This window comes from Crotalus tigris, unplaced genomic scaffold, assembly GCF_016545835.1.
Source record: "Crotalus tigris isolate CLP2741 ecotype Arizona unplaced genomic scaffold, ASM1654583v1 scf7180000018548.2558034, whole genome shotgun sequence".
NCBI classification, from domain to species: domain Eukaryota; kingdom Metazoa; phylum Chordata; class Lepidosauria; order Squamata; family Viperidae; genus Crotalus; species Crotalus tigris.
In genome coordinates this window covers 925,702-947,614 of record NW_024097071.1, presented here as the reverse complement: position 1 = coordinate 947,614, position 21,913 = coordinate 925,702, and the positions used below count along the sequence as shown (strand labels likewise).

The window sequence follows — 21,913 nt, the reverse complement described above, 5'->3', positions numbered from 1 at the left end:
TATTTTCCTTAGTTCACTCAGCAGCTATTAGATATAGCCATGTGTTCTTGGGAAAAAACACTGTTGCTTTAAGGATGGCAGACAGGTGGTATGTAAATGGGTATCCTTTCGTTTTTTAATCTAAAGGGATGCATGATCCTAGCATATGTTTTATTGTTGGAGGTTTTCAAATGGGAACTTGATGGCAACCTATCAGAGATAATTTAGATCATTCTAAGCAATGGCCGTGGTTTATTTAGAATTCTGGTACAGGTAGTCCTCAACTTACAACAATTCATTTAGCGACCATTCAAAGTTAGAATGGCACTGAAGAAAATGACCTGTGTCTGTTTTTCACACTTATAACCATTGCAACATCCCCATAGTGACATGATCAAACTTTGAATACTTGACAACTTACTCTTATTTATGACAGTTGCAGTTTCTTGGGGTGATGGGTTCACCTTTTGCGATCTTCTGTCAATGGGGAAACCAGATTAATTTAACAACTGCATTGATTCACTTAACAGCTGTGGCAAGAAAGATAATAAAATCGGATAAAATTCATTTCACAACTGTTTTACTTAGCAACAGAAAATTGGGCTCAATTGTGGTCCTAAGTTGAGGACTACCTGTATTTGAAACCCACACACCTAAGGTTGTGAAGGTTGGGAAACATTGTTCTATAGGACTGCTAAACTGAGCAAGGGGTTGAACTGGATGACTTTTCCTTTCCAACTTATGGCTTCTCTATATCCTGGACTACTTTTATTAATATAAAATGTCTGCCACCAACTGTGGCAGTGGTTACATCTTCTCTAATTTGAACTTCTTAAATTGTTCTACAGTATATAATCTTATTGCTCCAGGAAATCATAAGTATAAACTGCAAGCATGAAAACCCTTGCATTGCTCTAGCATAATATTTCCATGAAACACAAGAAAATGCCAAATAGTTTGCAATGGAAACTACAGTTTTATTATGCATGACCAACTTTAGAATTGTGAAGCTAATATCAATAAAAAGCTAATTAAATGCAGGTTTTTTGGGTGTTTACCAACTAGCATATCTGCTTTATCTAAGCAACTCATTATTTATTTATTTGACTCCTTGAATTGGATTCTTTAGCAATCTTTAATCTGTTCTGAATTTAGTGAGGATCTGATGTCTTATTACACCAGTACATATATTGTCTTCATTTTGACCAATTGCTAAATGTTTCATTCATGTACACTAAAGTCTAATTTAAATCCCTGCATTTTATTTTGCCAGCGAATATGGTTTTGCTGAGAAAGTTGTAGAAGGCATATCTGTTTCTGTAAACTCCATTATAATCCGAATTGGAGCAAAAGCTTTCAATGCTTCATTTGAACTTTCTCAGTTGAGAATATATAGTGTAAATGCAAAGTGGGAACATGATGATCTAAGATTTACTCGAATACAAGAATCACAGCGTGGAGAGGTAAATCTTATTTTTCTTCTTCCCAATGTTTACAATGAGACTCTATTTTTTACATATCTATTTCACTCATAGAAAAATAATTGTAGCAGAATCCACTTTTTTATTTAGCATTATATAAATACTAGCATTTAAATAATGTCTTTATAGGTTTTTTTTAGCTATACAGACGTATGTAATCACAGTTGTCTTCTAATTTGCCAGTTAGCCTATAGCTCTGATAGTCCTGGTGACCTCCCATTCAGCCCTGCTTAGCTTGTGAGCCTAACCAAGACTGATCAGCATTTATATAGTTATTTTAATATGAAAATTATTTCGAAGTGGCTAACCATTTTAAGTCACTTGCTACCATTTACATATGAGTACAGCTACCATTTACATATTACAGCTCAATTAGCTTGCTACTAATTCAATTGTTATCTCATGCCTTTTCACATATTTGCAATTTTTGAAAAGTTTCTCATGTTATTACAGTATAATTACCATGCTGTTCAAATTCCTGATTAAAGGGAGGAATATCATTTCTTCATTTATGAAATAATTTGCTTGTGAAATTATGCTTTTGAAAGCCTTTAATGGGCCTTGACAAGTATTTAGGAAACAGAATAAGTTGCAAAAGGAATCTCAATGTCATAGAAATCAGGACTATAGAGCATCTAAGTGTCTGTATATGTAATATCCTCCATGGATGGCATTTAGGGAAATCTGTTGGTATTCTGGAGAAAATAGTAAACATAAAGAACAAATCTGTTGCAGCAAATCCAGGAGCCCAAACTTTTGCAGTCAGTGGGCTCATTTAGATTTGGGAGCACATTAGGGGTACTCCCAGAAAGTCATTATGGTGATAGGACCATTCATCAGAGAAACTAAATGCAATCCTCCCCAAGAAACTTTGATCACAAGACCAAAATCCCCCCCCCCCCCAAAAAAAAAAAGTTTTCAGGTTCTGAATAGTTTTAAAAGAGAAAATGAGAACAACCAATTTCTGGAACATTTCAATCTCCTATTTCCTCTCCTCATCCTTAACATTTCCATATTTTTTTTAAAAAAAAATGGGATGAAAAAAATTGAGCCATTCCACTTCCAGTAACATTTCTGTGTCATTTCAGCTCTGATTATGTGTGGTGTGTGAAGTTTTGTGTTGTCATGTTGTTCAGGTATATGCCCAATCTTTTAATTAGGATGAGTTACAAAAATAATTAAATAAACATACACATTATAGGTTTTCAGAAGTGGGGAGGCTGACTTGCAGCTCCTATACATTGGTTATCTTGATTTATCAGAATTCACCATTTTATTTTCTAAGATTCTCTGGGATATATGTGGTTCCAGAGGCATTGCTGGAAATGCAGGTTATGCTGGAGATTACTGGTTTGCTTTGCAACTTTGATTTCTGTTTTTAATAAAATAATCTTAAAAGGATGAGGCAGATGTTTTGATAGGAATCAAGGACTATATTAGCAGCACACTATTACTTTTGGTGCCACCATGGGAACATACTATACATTTAAATCCTGACATGTTATTTTATTCAAGAAAATTAGGCTTAAGCACCTGGAATTGCAGTTTTCAGATATATGATCTTATAAGAATTATAGATTTTAAAAAAATTGGTAGGCACCTTAGAGGTCATCTGATCCAAGCTATTGCTCAATGCAGAATACACTATAGTATCGTTTAAAAATCATTCAATCTCTGTTTGAAGACTTATAGTGAAAGAGAATTCATTACTTTATTTGGCAGTCTGTTTCACTGTATGGTCAAACATCAAACTAGTGTATGATAATGTCTAGTCTGAACTTATTTTCTTGCAGTTTTTACAAACTAATTCTAGTCCTGCTTTCTGGGGCAATAGCAAATAAATCTACTCCCTGTTTTTTGTGACAACCTTTCAGATATTGAAGACTACTGTTCTACTGTCCCTCACTTATATTTTCTACAGATTAAATAGACCCAGATAATTCTCATAGGGCTTGATTTCCAGACCCCTTATCTTTTTGTTATCCCTGTTCTGAATATGCTTGAGTATGGCATTGTACTTTTTTGAATTGTGGTACCCAGAACTGCACACATTATTCCCATTCACATTATTAAAGCTTTGACTAGAACAGAATAAAATGAATTATTACTTCCATGATTTGTGGAGTTATTGGTGTTCTCTGAGCTCTCCCATGACCTAGACTCTGTATTTTGCATAGTTCATTCAGTACTTCCTTTTAAGCTCCAATGAAGCCAATAATGAACACTGGGTACAGTTGTTCAGCTGATTGTGAATTCATGTATTAGTGGTACCATTTAACCCATATTTTACCATTTATTAAGGAGAAAATGCTGAAGGATTATATTTAAGGCTTTACTGAGGTCTCTGTTATTCCTGTGATCTAGTAAGCTAATAATTCTATCAAAGAAGATATGGTTAATCCGGCATGATTTGTTTGTGACAAACACATGCTGCTTCCTCCTAAATGCAGCTTACCTGCCTACAAATAGTCAGTTCAACAAGTTATTCAAGGATGTCTCCTACTATAGATATCAAAATGAGAGATTTATAGTTTCCTAGATCCTCTTCCTTCACATATAGTGATGACATCTGCTTTTTTTCAATTTTCCAGGACCTCATCAGTTCAACAGGAATTCTCAGTTTATGAGAGTGGTTCTGTGATCTCTTTTGCTAGTGTGAAGGAATATAGATCTGATCTTGAGGATAGGGAAGAAATGAGCCAGCTATTGGTGGGAGGATTTTCAGAAAAAATATACAGTATGGAAAAAGAGGAAAGCTGAGAAAGAAACTCAGCGTTTATTTATCCATTCATCCATCCAATTTCTATAGCCCACCCAAGTCAACCAATGATTCCTGGCAGTTGTTCTTATTTTGTTTGGTAAAGATGGCAAAGCGAGAAATGTGGACAGGCTTTAACTATTCTACCTTACTATAATAAAGAGCATTCCTAGTGTGACTGTTTCATGACCTGATTTATTTGAAGGGCTGTCAGCTAGTCTCTTCAACACCATACAGTGTAATCTACTTGATACTGGAAACTTGAATTCATTTAAATTAGTTAAATTGTCATTTATCTTATTTTGACATAGGTATAAACAGTAAATTTGCATGTTTGCAGGTTATGTTAAATTATTCATCTTAATGAAATTAAAAGTGATTATGAAAAGTTTTGGAACAATTTCTTGTTGGTGCAAAATTTCACATATAGATTGATGAGATCAGAATTGTCTGAAACTAGCCAAGAATAAAATTTGGGTCATAGTGGATAATTTAATGAAAATGCTGACACGGCCACTATGAAAAAATCAAAAGACGTATTAGGAATTTTTGTGAAAAAGACTGAAAGTAAAACTGTCAATAATATCATGACTTTATACAAAGCTCTGGTACATCTGCATCTGGAATTTTTTTGTCTTTTCTCAAAACATTAGCATAACAGGTCAAGATTAGCTAATGAACTTGTTTGGAAGGAGATTTATAAAGATTAAAGAAAATATTTCTTCACTTGATACATAATTGATTGGTGAAATTCATTACCACAATTTGTGATAATTGCTAAAATGGCTTTAAAAACTGATTGGACAAATCTCTCATTGTTGAACAACATTTGATGTTGGGTGTAGAATGCTTCCAGTTACAAGAGTATTATAATAAGAGAGTAACACTCATGTTCACTGATTTCAAAGATTACAATCATAGTTCACTTAGGCAAGACCTAAATAGAAAAAATGGTGTAGATGATTACTGTGTCTTGCTTTCTCATATGCATATGTGAATGATTAATTAATGTTCCAAAGATCAGTCACATACAGTTTCAAATAAAAATATATTAGTATGTGTGTATTGTACCTTGCCACAATCATGCATAGATTTTTGGCAACCCACAACATAAAAGAAAAATAATAATAACCATTAAACGGTTACAAAATAAATCCAAAAGTCAAAATACACAAACCTAAACATTACATTCTTAAACTTGCTTTTTGTTGTCTTGATTTAGGATGTGATTTTTTTTTCTTAGTTATGAATAAGAAATTTGAGTTTTTAATCTTAAAAAATGAAAGTTAACAAATCTAAACAGAATTCCAGTTGGCAGTCTCTAATAAGAAAGAGAATCAGCCATGCCTGCTTTATTCTCTTCCTCTCTCTCTCTCTCTCTCTCTCTCTCTCTCTCTCTCTCTCTCTCTCTCTCACACACACACACACACACACACACACACACACACACACATACACTTAGATAAACTCTACTTAATGTTTAATTAATTTATGTATGTTTTATTATAGGTATTGACATTTAAAGAAATCAACTGGCAGATGATCAGAATAGAAGCAGATGCAATCCAAAGCTCTCAGCATGAAATCATGAGTGCTCCAGTTCGTCTGATTACCAACCAATCTAAAATTAGAATCATACTTAAGAGAAGGGTAATGCTGAAACTGTTGAAATCAGTTTGCTTATTTTATTTAAATAAAAATAATGTTAATTTTATTTATGAGCATTTTAATAGCAATGGATAAAATGTTATCTCGTAATATAATGTATTAGTTGGAAGGGACCTAACAAGTCATTTTTGGTCAGTGTAGAAATCCACTGAACATTCTGTGGCAGATTTCCAGTTCTATATTATTATAGTAACTCTTCTCTGAAAACTTCACTAGTTTTAAGGTACATATGTAAAACTGAATAAAGTACTCCAATGACAGTCAGCCTAATGCAGAGTACAGTGCAACTGTTACTTCCTGGATCTGTATGCTATGTTCTCCAGCATGATAAATGTAGAATCCACCGGTGGGGTAATCTCAGCCTTCCTGCTCAGAAGAGACTAAGTCAGAACTTTAGCCACGCCTCCCTCTGGGAGTGTCCTCCAGTTTTTGACTTAGTTTCAGCTCAGTAGGACGCAAATCCTTTGGCTCCTCAGTTAGATTAGGTTAATTAATTTGGTTTATTTCTAATTGGATTTCAATTTATTCAAAAGATCTCTAAATTCAGGTGTTTTTATTTTTCCTTGATATTTGGACTCAAATTGGCAAGAATTTGGCAGTAATCCTCCTGGATATTACTCAGGCCTTTGGGCCTCAAGAGCCTAACAGGCTCCTATAGAGCAGGCTACAGGCTGATCTGAAGTGGAGTGTTTTCGCTCCCATCGAGCTGATCAGTGGGAGCGCGGATCAGCACAACAGCTGAATCGTGGCGATTAGGAGTTCCTCACACTTTGTACAACTGGAGGGCTTCCCTTGCTGTTGCCAACGCACGAGGTTTCTCTGTTGGAAGCAGGTGACTTCGGATCGCAGCAGAGCTGCGCGACAAACCGCAAGTGCCTTTTTCAGAGCGGGGAGAAGGGAGCCTATTTAGATTGCAGATTCTTAAGGCCCTTTCTTCCAAGGGGACTTGTAGCTTCATTTTCTTCAGTTTTTGGGCGTGTTTGCCATTGTTCAAGAGGTACTAAAGGACGCGGCCGCCATTTTGAACGCATGTTCAAGGCTTGGCCGCTATTTTGGAGCGATTTAGGCACGGACGCCATTTTGTAGGGACCTCGTGTTCCTTTGAGCTCTATTGGGGCCTGCTTGCTTAGTTGCCCTGGCCTGCTGTGTCAGGCCTTCACTGGGGGGAAGCATTTGAGGATCTTTCTGGATAATTTGGTGCGTTATTAAGGGAATCACATCAGTGATCGCCTCATTGCACTTGCATTATTATTCTGACTACTCATTGAAATTCAGGCTGTATATCCTTCTTTACTAGTGTGTTTAGCGAAGGGGAATTTATTTTAGAATCCACCTGTTTCTGTTTAGTCTGTGGCACTGTGCCACAAGGCCTTGACAGGCAGTTCTAGTGAACTGTCTGGCTGTTTTTTGCCATTGCTGTGGTTCAGAGCGAGGGTCATTTTCCCATCTCTGACAACTAGATCTGCGTGTTTGGGTTCCCCCCACTTCTAGATATCCCTTGCCCGGATTATCTAGATTGCAATGGCAGACAGTTCCTCACCCCAGGCATCACAAGGCTCTGGTATCCCTCCCAACAGACAAAGCGCAGATCAACTGATTTGGACGCGGGGGAAAAGAAAAAAGCCAAGACAAAGCATTTATCTACCAAAGAGTCCTCCAAGGCAGCCGAGCAAGAGGCCACGAGGAGACACCAGGTGCTGGAGAGGGAATTCTCCAAATCCCAAAGGCTCATGTCCAGTGAAGCTGAAGTGGTTCCCCCCGTTCCATTGGACACCTCCATTTGAGCCTCCATTTGTGCCTTCCCATGATGCCCCTAGGGCATGGTCTCCTCAGGGGGAAACTGAACAGGTTGGTCCCCCTTGCTCATCATCTACACAACAAGGTCCTGAAGCCATGTATGCCTCAACTGAGGCTGGGGTCAGTTCTAGGGGCCAACAGAATATGTGGTCAGAACAATTTCAGGCATTTATGCAACATGCATTTACTCAATTTATGTCATCCTCTAGGAGTCAACCACCTTTGCAACTCCACTGCCTCCATCCATACCACCTTCTCAAGTGGGACGTGCCACAGTCCCTGGTTCCGGCGTCTCTGAGACTTCCTCCCAGTTAGGAGAGGAGGGGTCAGTGGACCTAGAGATAGCCGACATACCCATGTCAGAGGATGAGGCAACGCCCGAACAGGCGCCAACTTCGGGTCTTTTTAATCCATCTCTTTTCAGGTCTCTACTTATGAAGGCCTGTACCACGGCCAACCTCACTTTGGCACAGGAAGACAAATCTTCCACCTCCACTAGCCAAGAGTCTAACCCTTTGTTTGCAGAACAGGTTGTGGAGGAGAAACAGATTCCTTGTCCGCATGTCTTTCGTACTATGGTGGAGAAACAGTGGTCATCTCTGGCTACTTTGCCTTCTCCCAATAGTACAGAGAAGAAACTGTTCAATGTTTCTTCCTCATTTGCTTCCCTCTTAGATGTGCCTTCTGTGGACACTCCTTTAACTTCTTTGTTTTCCACCTCCTCTGCTATTCCAGGGGATATGGCTGAAGCCCTGAAGGCGGAGGACAAGAAGTTTGAGTTCTCTCTTCATCAGGCTCACCAATCCTCGGCCTGGGCGAAAAGGGGTGCGACTTCATCTTCCTTTTTTGCAAGGGCATCAATTATGTGGCTCCGTGAACTCCAGGCACTCGTTCCCCCTGATCAGGTTCGGACACATCAGACACTAGGGAAACTAGTGACAGCATCAGAGTCCATGGCAGATGCTTCTCTTCATTCGGCCAGGTATTCCTGCGCCGAGGTGGCGCAGCAGTTAGAGTGCAGTACTGCAGGCCACTTTAGCTGACTGTGTTCAGCAGGTCAGCGGTTCAAATCTCACCAGCTCAAGGTTGACTCAGCCTTCCATCCTTCCGGGGTAGGTAAAATGAGGACCCAGATTGTTGGGGGCAATGTAAATATATATATACATTGCTTACTGATGTACACCGCTTAGAGAGTGCTTGCACTTAAAGCAGTATATAAGTCTCATAAATAAATAAAATAAATATTCCGCCAGATCCATTGCAGCCACTGTTGCTTCTCGCAGACTACTGTGGCTGAAACAGTGGCGGACTGACTTAAAGTACAAGTGGCATCTGTCGACATCCAAGTACAGTGGTACACACCTATTCGGTTCAGTCCTCGAACCACACATAATTGAGGGCAAGGATAAACATAAGATCCTGGCACACCCATCCAAAAGGTCGGATAGGCAGCCCCAGCAGGAGTTTCGTAGGCAGGCCTTCCGTCCCAGTGGCTCCTGGGAGTGGAGGCAGCCCTTTTGGACCAGGCAGTCCTGGGATTGGCTCAGAGGCTTGCGATCCTTTCCCCCCAGGCAGGATCGCCAACAGGACCACTAGAGCATTGCAGCCAAGGGCCAGTTCCAGGGGCTCCAGGGGCTGTCCCTGTAGGCGGTCCAAGTGACGCCAAGGAGGACTCTCCCATAGGGGGTCATTTGGCACTGTTCAGCGACGTTTGGGAGGTCAACACCATCAACTCTTGGGTCAGAGAGACCATAAAACACAGACTCGCTCTAGAGTTTTATTCACCTCCCCCAGACTGTTTCATACAGTGCCCAGTATCACGAAACACAACCAAGGCAGAATTAGTAGCCATGGCCAACTCCCATTTGGTAGAAATCAAGGCAATAGAGCCTGTACCACAGGAACAGGAAGGAGAGGGGTTTTACTCCATTCTGTTTGTGGTTCCCAAAGCCTCGGGGATGGAGGGCGATACTGGACTTAAGGGGTCTGAATTACTTCTTGACCTAAGAGAAGGTTCAAGATGCAGTCCCTAAAGTCCATTCTGGCCAGCATCAGGAAAGGGGACTTTCTCTCCTCCATAGACCTGACAGAGGCATACTTACACATTCCGATACTTCCGGACCACCGCAGGTTCCTTCGGTTTTGTTACGCGCATCTGCATTACCAATACAGAGCCCTTCCCTTTGGCCTCTCTTCAGCCCCAAGGGTCTTCACAAAAGTTTTGGCAGTATTGGCGACCCACCTCAGGATGATGCCGGTGCGTGTGCAATGCTATCTGGACGATATCCTAGTACAGTCCAGTTCCTTCCAGTCGGCTCAGTCAGACCTGGAAATCACGATACATACCCTTCAGGTTCACGGCTTCTCCGTGAACTTCAAAAAGAGCAACACGATCCCCACAAAGCGCCTCCTTCATCTAGGGGCGATTATAGATTCAGATCTTTGCAAGGTTTATCTTTCACAAGAGCGTCGGGTTAGCATCCGAAAGCTCATGCACCAGGTTTGGAGAGAGAGAACAGTGCCTCTGGTCCAGCTGTCTCAGTTCCTGCGAAAGATGGTTTCTTGCATGGGGATCGTTCCGTGGGCCAGACCTCATTCCAGAAGCCTTCAATGGTTCCTCCTTCCCTTCTAGAAATGGAACTTCAGTTCATCTACCAGAAAGGTCAGGGTTCCTCATCACACTCTGTTGTCTCTTCTATGGTAGGCTTCATCCGCAATGTCCAAGGGAACCATTTTCAAGGAGCCTCTCAGGCTCACCTTGACTACAGACGCCAGTCTGTTCGGTTGGGGTGCCCATCTTCAGACTCATCTTGCTCAGGGACAGTGGTCACGATCGGATCTAGTCCACAACATAAATTGGCTCGAACTCAGAGCCACACACTTAGCTCTCCGTCGGTTTTCCTCCCTAGTGACCGGACAGCACGTCCTGATCTTGACAGACAATGTGGCAGCCAAGGCTCACGTCAACAAACAGGGAGGGACCTGGTCCTGGTCAATCATGCAGGAGGCCTTGGAGCTGGATCTGTGGGCAGAGTCCACTCTGGGTTCCATCAGAGTGGAACACATATCGGGGGAAGCAAATCGACAAGCAGATTCCCTGAGCAGGGTCACAGTAGACCACTCAGAGTGGCGACTGGACCTGGCACTGTTCAGGGAAATCTTGGCCAGGTTTGGCCATCCACATCTGGATCTCTTTGCGTCCCCGATGAATGCCCAGCTTCCCAGGTTCGTCTCCAGGTTTCTGACAAGGGGGGCGGAGGAAACGGACGCCCTCCGGTGCAAGTGGCCGGGGAGTCTGCTCTATGCCTTTCCTCCCCTCCCGTTGTTACAGGCAACCATTCGCAAACTGATTCAGGAAGAGGCGGAGATAATCTTAATTGCTCCACATTGGCCAAGGCGTCCGTGGTTTGCAGACCTTGTGGATCTATCGCTCTCGCCACTGTGGAGGATTCCCCCGGACCGAGTGGCTCTCAGCCACGGGAATCTTCAACATCCAGATCCACAGTGGCTCCAGTTGGCCGCCTGGCACTTGAGTGGGAAAGTTTAGCTAGGCAATCCTATTCGTCCGGGGTGATCTCGATGATCCAAGCTTCAAGACTCCCCTCGACTAATAGGATTTATGACGCCATGTGGAAGAACTTCTGCATGTGGTGCACTAAACAGCAGCTCAGGCCATTATCAGTCACCATCCCTAACATATTGGAGTATCTTTTGGAAGGTATGAATAAGGGGCTATCACCTAGTACCTTCTGCAGACAGGTTGCGGCCTTGCAAACGGGCCTTACCTGTGACACCCTCGTCCCTTTATCACATCATCCAACTGTAAGTGCTTTTCTGAAGGGGGCGGTTAACGCCAAACCACCTGTGGTCCATCGTTATCCCTCTTGGGACTTACCTAGGGTGTTACAAGCCCTGATTTCTCCGCCGTTCGAGCCCCTCAGGTCTTGTTCACTTCATTTCCTTTCCTTAAAGGTAGCATTCTAGGTGGCTATCACATCGCCAGACGGATTTTGGAATTGGCCGCACTCTCAGTTCAGAGTGATTTGTGTACCTTTTTTGAGGATAGGGTGGTCCTTCGTTTGGACCCTTCCTTTGTTCCAAAGATTAACACTTGGTTTCATAGGTCACAGGACTTAGTTCTTCCAGATTTTTGTCCTAATCCGTCACATCGTCTAGAGAGACAATGGCATAAGTTAGATGTGCGCAGGGCTCTGCGTCATTATGTTAAGCGGACCTCGGCCTTTCGTAAATCAGAGGCCTTGTTCGTGTCTTTTCAGCCCTCTGCCATGGATCAGAAGATATCCTCTTCGACCATTGGTAGATGGATCAGGGGATGTATTGCTCGGGCCTATCTTTCTTAGTCACTTCCAGTTCCTACGCATATCACCGCTCACTTGACACGCAGTGCAGCTGCGTCTGCAGCCTGGTCCACTTAGGCATCGGTTTTTCATTTCCAAGTATCTGTTTGGTAGTCCCCATCTCTCTATTCAGATACTATGTTGGATCCCTGATCTGCCCTCAATCAAGTTGCTTTTTGAAACATCCTGAACTTTGATATTTATCTATTTATCCATCCATCCATCAGTCCATCCATCCATCCATCCATCCATCCATCCATCCATTCCTCTGTCTGTCTGTCTGTCTATCTATCTATCTATCTATCTATCTATCTATCTATCTATCTATCTATCTATCTATCTATCTATCTATTTTATATGGGCACTCATCTCATAAAATGGTATAATCCATGATGCTTAAAGTAAATAATATGTTCCAGTTCTAAAATCCTGTCTATAATAGTGTTCGCTTAACCTGACCTGAACACCTTGGAAATAGCCAAGTCTTAGAGCCTTATAAAAAAGTAATAAGGTCAGAGCCACCTGGATCTTTGGGGCAGGTGCTGCTACAGAGAAAGCACAGCTTACTTTTCCTTTGATGAAATGGAAGATACTTGCTCAGTTGACTTGTTCAAAAGCTGGCCTTATTTTTTTAAAAAATGTCTTCAGTACAAGAGGCCAGTTCCTTCCATAAAGAAATTGGGGACAAACCCAGTTCACCATTCAACATCCCTGCTTTGACCATTTGAATCTGTTGGGCAAGGCTATTAATATCATTTGAAGCAGATTATTGCATAGCCTAAATTTTATATTTTACCTATTTTGTATTTATTCAGTACAATTCCTGTATGCATGTTTCATTTTGTTAATTGGTTGTAGAGGAGAGATAAATAAGGAATACTATTTTATTTCTGAATGAAACATTTTTGTGTGAAAACTCCAACGAAAATAGAAAAACTAATTCTTAAAGAAAACACCTGTGAACCTCTCAGTTGTTGGGATAGAATAAATAATAATTTAGACTTTAAACAGACAGGCATCTGCCACATAACACCACGGACTTAACAACTGTCAATAAAAAGACAAAAAAAGTCTGGATAGTGAAAGTGGCAGTACCTGGCATACAGATAGAAGAGAAAGAACTGGAGAAGATAACAAAATACAAAGACCTGCAGATAGAAATAAAACAATTGTGACAAAAACAAAGGCAGTACCAATAATCATAGGCATCTTAGGTGCAATTCCCAGATATTGGAATTGCACCTATCGGCATTGACAAATTCTCCATCAGCCAATTGCAAAAGGCAGCTTTACTTAGAACAGCTTACATCCTGCAATGATGTAATATTGTACCACGATCACCATCAAATATTCATATCTGCCTATCTCAGGACCCAATAGGCAGACAAAAATGCCAAATCGAGTCTGAACATCTGGCTGTGTGACAAACTACCACCAATAATAATATTAATTATTGGAGAGACCAAACTAGCCTAGAAGTAAGATGAAATGAAGAACATAAGGTTAGAAGGGTTAGAAATGAATACATCAAGAGAGTGAAGATTATACTCCAAACTCAGTAGAGGAAATACCGTCAAGGCAATCAACACCTGGGTAATTCTAATCATTAGGTACACAGCTGAAATAGTGGACTGGACTCAGAACTAAAGGCCTTGGATAGGAAGACTAGAAAAATAGTGGCAATGAAATATTGCCCTTTATCCATGCATCGATGTTGAAAGACTCTGCTTACCATAGAAAATGGGTGGGTGTGGAATGTTACAAGTAAATAAGATGATTGAAAAAGAAAAAAAGGGCATTGGAAGAATATCTGAAGGATAGTGAAGGAAATACATTGAAACTAGTATTCAAGGAAGGCCTACTGAGTAAGTTGCCTAGAAGAAAGACCAAATGAGGCATGGGAAGACAAAGCATTACATTGTCAGTACTTTAAAAATATAACAGGGAAAGCAGATAATAACTTAGCAATGGCTAAGAGCAGAAAAGTTGAAGAAAGAGAGAGAAGGCTAATTCTGGCTGTACAAGACCAAGCCTTAAGAACAAATGTACGGTATATTCTGGCGTATAAGACGACTCCTGTCTTCGGTGCCGAGTCACATGCCTAGAAAGTGATCTTATATGCCGGAAACTACTGTTATTTCCGGCATATAAGATGACCTCCATCTTCGGCACCAATTTTAAAGCTTGCGAAAGTCGTCTTATACGCCGGAAAGTACGGTATGCAAAAGCCAGAGTTGAGAAGACAGCAGCAGGTAGCAAATGCCACTTCTGCAAAGAAACTGAAGAAACAGTGGATCACCTGGTTAGCTGTTGCAGGAAGATTGCACAGATTGATTACAAACAACGGCATGACAAAGTAGCAATAATGCTGCATTGGAAGATGTGCAAGAAATAACATTTGCCCACAAGCAAGAATTGGCAGGACCATAAAATAAAAAAGACATAGAAAAAGAAGAAGCTAAATTGCTCTGGAACTTTAAAATTCAAACAGACCAGCACCTGCCACATAATACTGCAGACTTAACAATTGTTGATAAGAAAGACAAAGTCTGGATAGCGGATGTGGCAATACTTGGAGACAGCAGAATAGAAGAGAAAGACCTGGAGTAAGATAACAAAATACAAGACTTGTAAATAGAAGTGAAACAACTGTGGCAAAAGAAAGCAAAGATAGTACAATAGCAATAGGTATCTTGGGTACAATCCAAAATAACTTAGAAACTTAAACACCATCGGCATTGACAAAATTACCATCAGTCAATTGCAAAAGCAGCTTTATTTGGAACAACTTACATCCTGCTATGATACCTTTAACACATCAAATAGCATCTGCCTATTCAAGCTTTTAGGAAGGACTCTATAGATAGATAAAAATTCCAAATCCAGCCTAAACATCTAGCTGACTGTACAACTATCACCACCAACAATAAGGCTTAAAATTCATGGATGCCTGTGGTCTTTAGTCAGTGTTTATTAAAGGACTTTCCATGTAGAACATGGAAATATAGAAGTACTTGAAGAAAAATTATAGTTTGTAAACTAAAATCTCTTCATTTTGCTTAAAATTTCTCCTTATATAAAACATAGCTTACAAACTGATATGGTTAACAGTATTTAAAATTCACTGACAAGGAAAAAACCAAAAATTGAATATAAATTGTTGTGGGATGCCAAATATGTCTGGGGCTTTCAGATTTAAAATTGTATTTTGAGGCATATTGTTTGGTCTGGATGAAGGAATGGGTGACCTAAAGGATAAAAAGTTATTGAATTTGAAAGGTAATAAACTGAAGTTTAGATGTCATGCCTAACTTAAAATGAATGCAGATTTCAAGAATCGCTTTGTGAAGTGTGCCATTTATAGAGTAAGGGATAATGTAAAGAATTTTTTTTAAAAAACACCTCTTTGGGTGTAACCCCAAGAAGCCTTTTTTAAAGGAAGAAGATGACAGTGAGCTTTAATTGGTGGATTTATAGTGAAATAATGAAAATTCATTCAAGGTGAATCCACTCTCAAACCAAAAGAAGACTTGGAGCAATATATGCACCAAATGATAAACAAGAACAATTTTACCAAAAATTACATTAAATATATTAGAATTGAACTATCAAAATCTCTGTATAATGGGAGACTTCAATACAATAACAGATGGAACTTTGGAATATAAAAGCACTAAACAAGAGAGGAAAGGAGAAAATATATTACCTAAAGCGTTTTCAAAAATGACAGAAGAACTCTGTATCCAAGATACAGAGAGAAAAAAATCCAAAGAAATTACAATATATATTTTACTCAAATAGACATAAATCATGGTCTAGAATTGATATGATATGGACATCTTTGGAACTTAATAGGTGATACAAGAAATTGAGATAGAAACTAATGTTATGGCAGATCGTAACCCAATAAAGATGACTTGGAGAGGAACCAAGAAAAAATTAAGATGGTCCTTGAACAAATCTATATTGAAAGAAAAAGAATTTATACAACTAGCAACAAACAAAATGGATTTTTTTTTCAAAATAAACAAGAAAGAAGAAACATTGCTTCAAAATGTGTGGGATACAGCTAAAGCATATTTCAGAGGGTTGGCTATAATCTATACCGCTAAAAAGAATAAAGAAAAGAAACAATAACAGTTAAAGTTGAAGGAAGAATTCAGAAAGTTAGAATCAGAATTACAAATAGACCCACAAAAGAAAATACTTAAGAAACAAATAGAGATAATAAAATACAAATTAAATCTAACTGAGACGGAAATAATGGCTCAATAGATTAAAAGGGCTAAACAGAACTTTTTTGAAAATGCCAACAAACCGGGGAGATGGTTAGCACATAGACTGAGAAAAGAAAACGAGAAAAAACTGATAAATAAGCTGCAAGATTCAAAAGGTGAATTACAGTTTCAAAATGATACAATTAAAAAAATCATCAAAGACTATTACGAGATACTTTACTGCACTATAACTGCTGCGAGGTGGCGCAGCAGTTAGAGGGAAGTACTGCAGGCCACTTTAGCTGACTGTGTTCAGCAGTTCAAATCTCACCGGCTCAAGGTTGACTCAGCCTTCCATTCTTCTGGGGTAGGTAAAATGAGGACCCAGATTGTTGGGGGCAATGTAAATATATATATACATTGCTTACTGGTGTACACTGCTTAGAGAGTGCTTGCACTTAAAGCGGTATATAAGTCTCATAAATAATAATAATAATGCAGAGGAAATTTCAAAAGAAAAAAAATACAGTATTTTAAAAAAGCAGACTTACCAAAAATCTCAGAAAATATTCAAAATATATTTAATGGGAAAATTTCAAGGATGGAGATTATAGAGGGTATAAAAAGGCAAAAAAAAGATAAGACTCCGGGTCCAGATGGATTACCTGCAGAGCTTTATAAATCATTACAAACTATATTAAGTCCTATATTGAAAGTACTGTGTAATGAAATACTTTTGGAAGCTAAAATACCAAATACATGGACTGAAGCCAATATTACCTTAATAACCAAAGAAGACTCTGATCTAACGCAAATAAAAAACTATAGACCAATATCATTATTAAATGTAGATTATAAAATTTTCGTCTCAATAATAGCAGAAAGACTAAAGAAATTTTTGACTGAATTTATACATACAGACCAAAATGGTTTTCTACCTAAAAGATAGATTAAAAAATAATTCTTGACGTTTTAGAGTACTATGAAATTTATCCAAGGAAACAGATGGCTTTAATATTTCTTGATGCACAGAAAGTGTTTGATAATGTAAACTAGCAATTTATGTTTCAGCAACTAGTAGAAATGGATTTTGGAGAAAACTTTATAAATGTAATTAAAATAATTTATTATAAACAGACAAAATAATTGTAAATGGAGATTTTACAGAAAACTTTAACATTAAAAAAGGCACAAGACAGAGATGCCCACTATCTCCATTATTATTTATACTAACACTGGAAGTATTTAATGGAAACATCAGACAAGATATAGAAATTAAAGGACTGGAGATAAAAGATGAACAATATAAACTACAAGCATTTGTAAATGACTTGATTTTTATATTGGAAGATCCGCTTGAAACAAGCACAAAACTTAGGAAAAAATAGAAAAGTTTTGAGAAGTGGCAGGGTTGAAAATAAACAGAGAAAAGACTAAAGTGCTAACAAAAAATCTAACAGGAAAACAAAAAAACCAACCAGCAAAAAAAACCCCTAATCTTCAAATAGTTGAAAAAGTTAAATACTTGGGAATTTATCTAACAACAAGATGTGTAACAATAAAAAAGATAATTATGTAAAATTGCTAAAACAAATAAAATTGGATCTGGAAAAGTGGAAAAACTTACAACTTTCAATGCTGGGGAGAAAATGAATATCTTACCAAAAGTACTCTTTCTATTTCAAATGATTCCTGTAAGACTAGGAAAAGCCTTTTTTGATGAACTGAACACAACAATACTGAAATTTATCTGGCAAGAAAAAAAAGCTAGAATTAGACTGAAAATGCTACAAGAAGCGAAAGAAAGTGGAGGATTTGGACTGCCGGACTGGACGTTATACTACCAAGCATCTATTTTAACTTGGCTTAAAGAAAGGATAATGCTTAGAGATAAAAGACTATTATACCTAGAGGGGCATGACCTACAAATTGGTTGGCATGTCTTTCTGTGGTATGGGAAGAATGAAATACATAGATACTTTCAAAACCACTTTATAAGAAATGCATTTCTTTCAGAGTGAGAAAAAATAAAAGCAAAAATTTATATCAAGATACCTGGATGGCTTTCAGCAATGGAAGCTTTTGCTTACCCAAATTTAATTAATTACGACAAAGATGTGACAATGGACAATGAAGGAAAATTGAAAGACGGACAAGATTTACTAGAACAAGGTATTGATTTATCATGGTGGCCATATTTGCAAATCCAAACGAGATATGAAAAAGATGTTAAAACAATGGGATTTTATAAAGAACAGACAGAATTTGACCAGATACTGTTAAAAACAGATGAAAAGTTGATTAAGAAACTCTATAAATATCTGTTAAGCTTAAAGATGGAGGAAGAACAAGTAAAAGAAACTGATAATATGGGCAAAGAACTTTGGATATAATATAGAATTAGAAAACTGGCAAAAGTTATGAGAAAGAAATGCTAAATTAACGAAAGCAGTGGCATATAAAGAAAACTTATATAAAATGTTTTACAGATGGCATATGACACCAGTGAGATTAGCAAAAATGTTTAAAAATACTTCAAACAAGTGTTGGAAATGCAAACAAAGACCAGGTACTTATTACCACATCTGGTGGACATTCCCTAAAGCAAAAGGATTTTGGTTAAAATGGTTTGAGAAAATGACTAAAAAACAAATAGACTTTAAGCCAGAATTATTTTTGTTAGGAATAATAGGAGCAAATTATGAGAAAGACTGTATATATTTAATTCTATGCAAGAATTGCATTTGCCCAACATTGGAAAAATGAAAGTTTACCAACTGAAGAAGAATTAATTAAGAAAATTTTAGAGTGTGCAGAAATGGATAGATTGACTTTAAAGATAAAAGAGAAAGAAGACTCGGTGTATTTTAGTACATGGAATAATTTTTATCAATGGTTAGAAAAACGAGTTAGAGAGAAAGGACTATGATATGTAACTTTGAATATATATTAGCAAGAAGACCATTGAGCGATTAATTAACATATTGTTTACGATAATTAACTACTCTTTTTTAAAATATATGAACCCAGACGTTATGCTGTTTGCTAAATATTGAGAATGTTATTTTAAAAAAAACCCTAACCCCAACCCAAATCCCAACTCCAATTCCGACCCACCTTATTCCTAATCCTATAAAAACTAATAAAATATATATAAAAAGAAGAAGAAGAAGACTTGGAGCTAGAAGATCATACATGTCATTGTTTTACCTATTTGCAATTAAAAGAAAATGTGGTTTTGAAGCTGCTAAAATGAATTTGAAATGTTCATCATTGGTACAAAGTATCATCTTATAACTAAGGTTTATAAAAGGCTGTTACAATTAAACCTAGATAACCAGTATGTTAAACGTTGTTTGATTCAGTGGGCAAGAAATTTTGGTTATAATATAATGTTAGAGCAATGGGAAAATACATGGACTGATAAACTGATATTCACATTGAATTATAATCTTAATGAGAGCTTCTGCAGTGATGCGCTGGTTGTATTTGATACCAGATAAAAACTATTAAAGATATAAGGATGTTTCAAATATTTGTTGGAAATGCAACTGTAAGGAAGGAACTTTTATCGTATGTTGTGGACATATGACAAGGCAAAGAAATATTGGGTAAAGATCCATGGTTTAATTCAGAAAATTTTAAAAATAGACTTACAATGTTGTAGGTTTTCTAAATACAATAATAGATTGCTTGCAGAGGGGTTTGAAGTTTACCTTTACTGTTGGTTTACCTATTAACTACCTTTTTTATATATATAGTAGCTAGACAGGTCAATTGGTAGCAAATAGTTTTGCAGACGTTTATAAATTATGGGCCTGCTTTGCAACAGGGAGAAACTATTATTGCTGTAATATATTTAACTGTGGGGACAATATATGTATATGTGTTTCTATTTGTATTTTATATTAAGAAAGAAAAGTTTTAATAAAATATATTTAAAAACAATATTTAAAATTCACTTTTTTTCCTTTGACAGTTAAAAGATTGCAATGTGGTGGCATCCAAACTAATTTTAATACTGGATGATTTACTGTGGGTTTTGACTGATTCCCAATTGAAAGCTATGGTACAGTATGCTAAATCCCTTAGTGAAGCAATAGAGAAATCAGCTGAACAGAGAAAAAGCCTTGCTTCTGAACCCATGCAAGTAAGGCAATCAAGTATTTTTATATCTTAATATTGGTACAAATTTGTTCAGAAAACTCTACAGTATGGGTTTCTATTGAATTTTAGTTTTAACTTTGTGAAACTGGTTCATTTTGTTTGTCAAACCTTAGGGTTTTTCCCCCAAAATTGGTAGCATCAGTTTGAATTATATAAAATTACATAAAAAGGGTTAAAATATTTTTTGAGTTTGTTGTGTAATATTATTCCTCTAAGACAGAAGAACCAATTGCTATGAATATTTGTTATTAGAATAGATAGTGTAATAACTAGTATATCAGACTGGACAAAGACAGAATTAAATTAGTTTTGCATATTTTTGAATTATTTTCTGCTTTTAATCTCTTCATAACTTAATTGCACTAGGTAGCAAAGACTTGTTGGCCAGACTGCCATCTTGTTATTGTTCTTATTTTTCTTGTTCTTAATTTATTTTGTATTTATTATTCATATTCACTTTACTGCAATTATATTTTGACCTGGCTAGTGTTGACTGTAGACAGGTGCCCAAATTGAATAAATTTAATTAAATCAAATCAAATTAAATAATTTCTAGAAATATTTTGAATACTATTTTAAAAAAAATCTGTTTCACAAGGTTTTGAATTTAAAGTGCTACACCTCAGCAGTGCCACTCTTGTTGTCATTCAATTTAATAGCAATAACTCTGAAGATTAAAGTATAATTTGTATTCCATTTGAAAATATTATTTAATATGAAAGCACATGTTATGGTGTTTCAGTGAAGTTTATGTTGTATTTAAATTGTTTCAGAGTTCCATATCAGGATATAATTCTCAGGAGATGAAAACTCAACAGTCTTCAGCAGCTTTTGATCAAAATGATGCAATTGTAAAATTATTCAATGATTTTGATGTTAAGGAAACATCTTACCATCTGGCAATTTCTCATTTGGATCTGCATATCTGTGATGATATTTACACCAAGGAAAAGGGCAAGACTTTTATTTATTATCTTTATGATTGACCAAAATTGTATGACTCTATGTTAAACTACTATATATTTCCAGTTTATTTTGCTTGTACATTTTCAGATATATGCACTACTTCTTAAATATCAGTTGGTGCATAGCAGTATCTTATTAATCAAACTTAGATTTCTGCCATCTCCCCAAAGGCAACTCTGAACAGAGCACAACGAATGGATAAAACCACATATGAAACCACAGATATAAAAAATATAAAAATCACTTTAAAAGTAAATATTATAAAAACAAAGAAGCCTAGGCAAAGAGAAGTTAAAAATAGTCATGGAACTATTTAAGAATGTCTTTGTTCCCTAGGAGTCCCAGGCCTCATAACATAACCTGATGGTCTTCTGGTATATCAAAAGGGTTGGAAGCTAATCTAATTTGGGGGGGGGGAAATATCCCATAAGGTGGGTGGCATAGCTGAGAAGACATGCCTTCTTGGATGAATAGAATAAAATAAGGTAGGGTAGGGTAGGACAGGACAGGACAAGCAGAACA

At 37.5% G+C, this 21,913-nt stretch overlaps 1 protein-coding gene across 1 annotated transcript in view; it reads left to right on the top strand.

The window, feature by feature from the left end:
• The window catches only part of UHRF1BP1L (UHRF1 binding protein 1 like), a 67,716-nt gene that overhangs the window by 9,635 nt on the left and 36,168 nt on the right, over positions 1 to 21,913 (top strand). The window contains exons 5-8 of the mRNA XM_039354062.1: positions 1,253 to 1,442; positions 5,728 to 5,868; positions 20,238 to 20,408; positions 21,199 to 21,379. Of these exons, the coding sequence (XP_039209996.1) occupies positions 1,253 to 1,442; positions 5,728 to 5,868; positions 20,238 to 20,408; positions 21,199 to 21,379 (683 nt within the window). The remainder of the gene's footprint in view (positions 1 to 1,252; positions 1,443 to 5,727; positions 5,869 to 20,237; positions 20,409 to 21,198; positions 21,380 to 21,913) is intronic.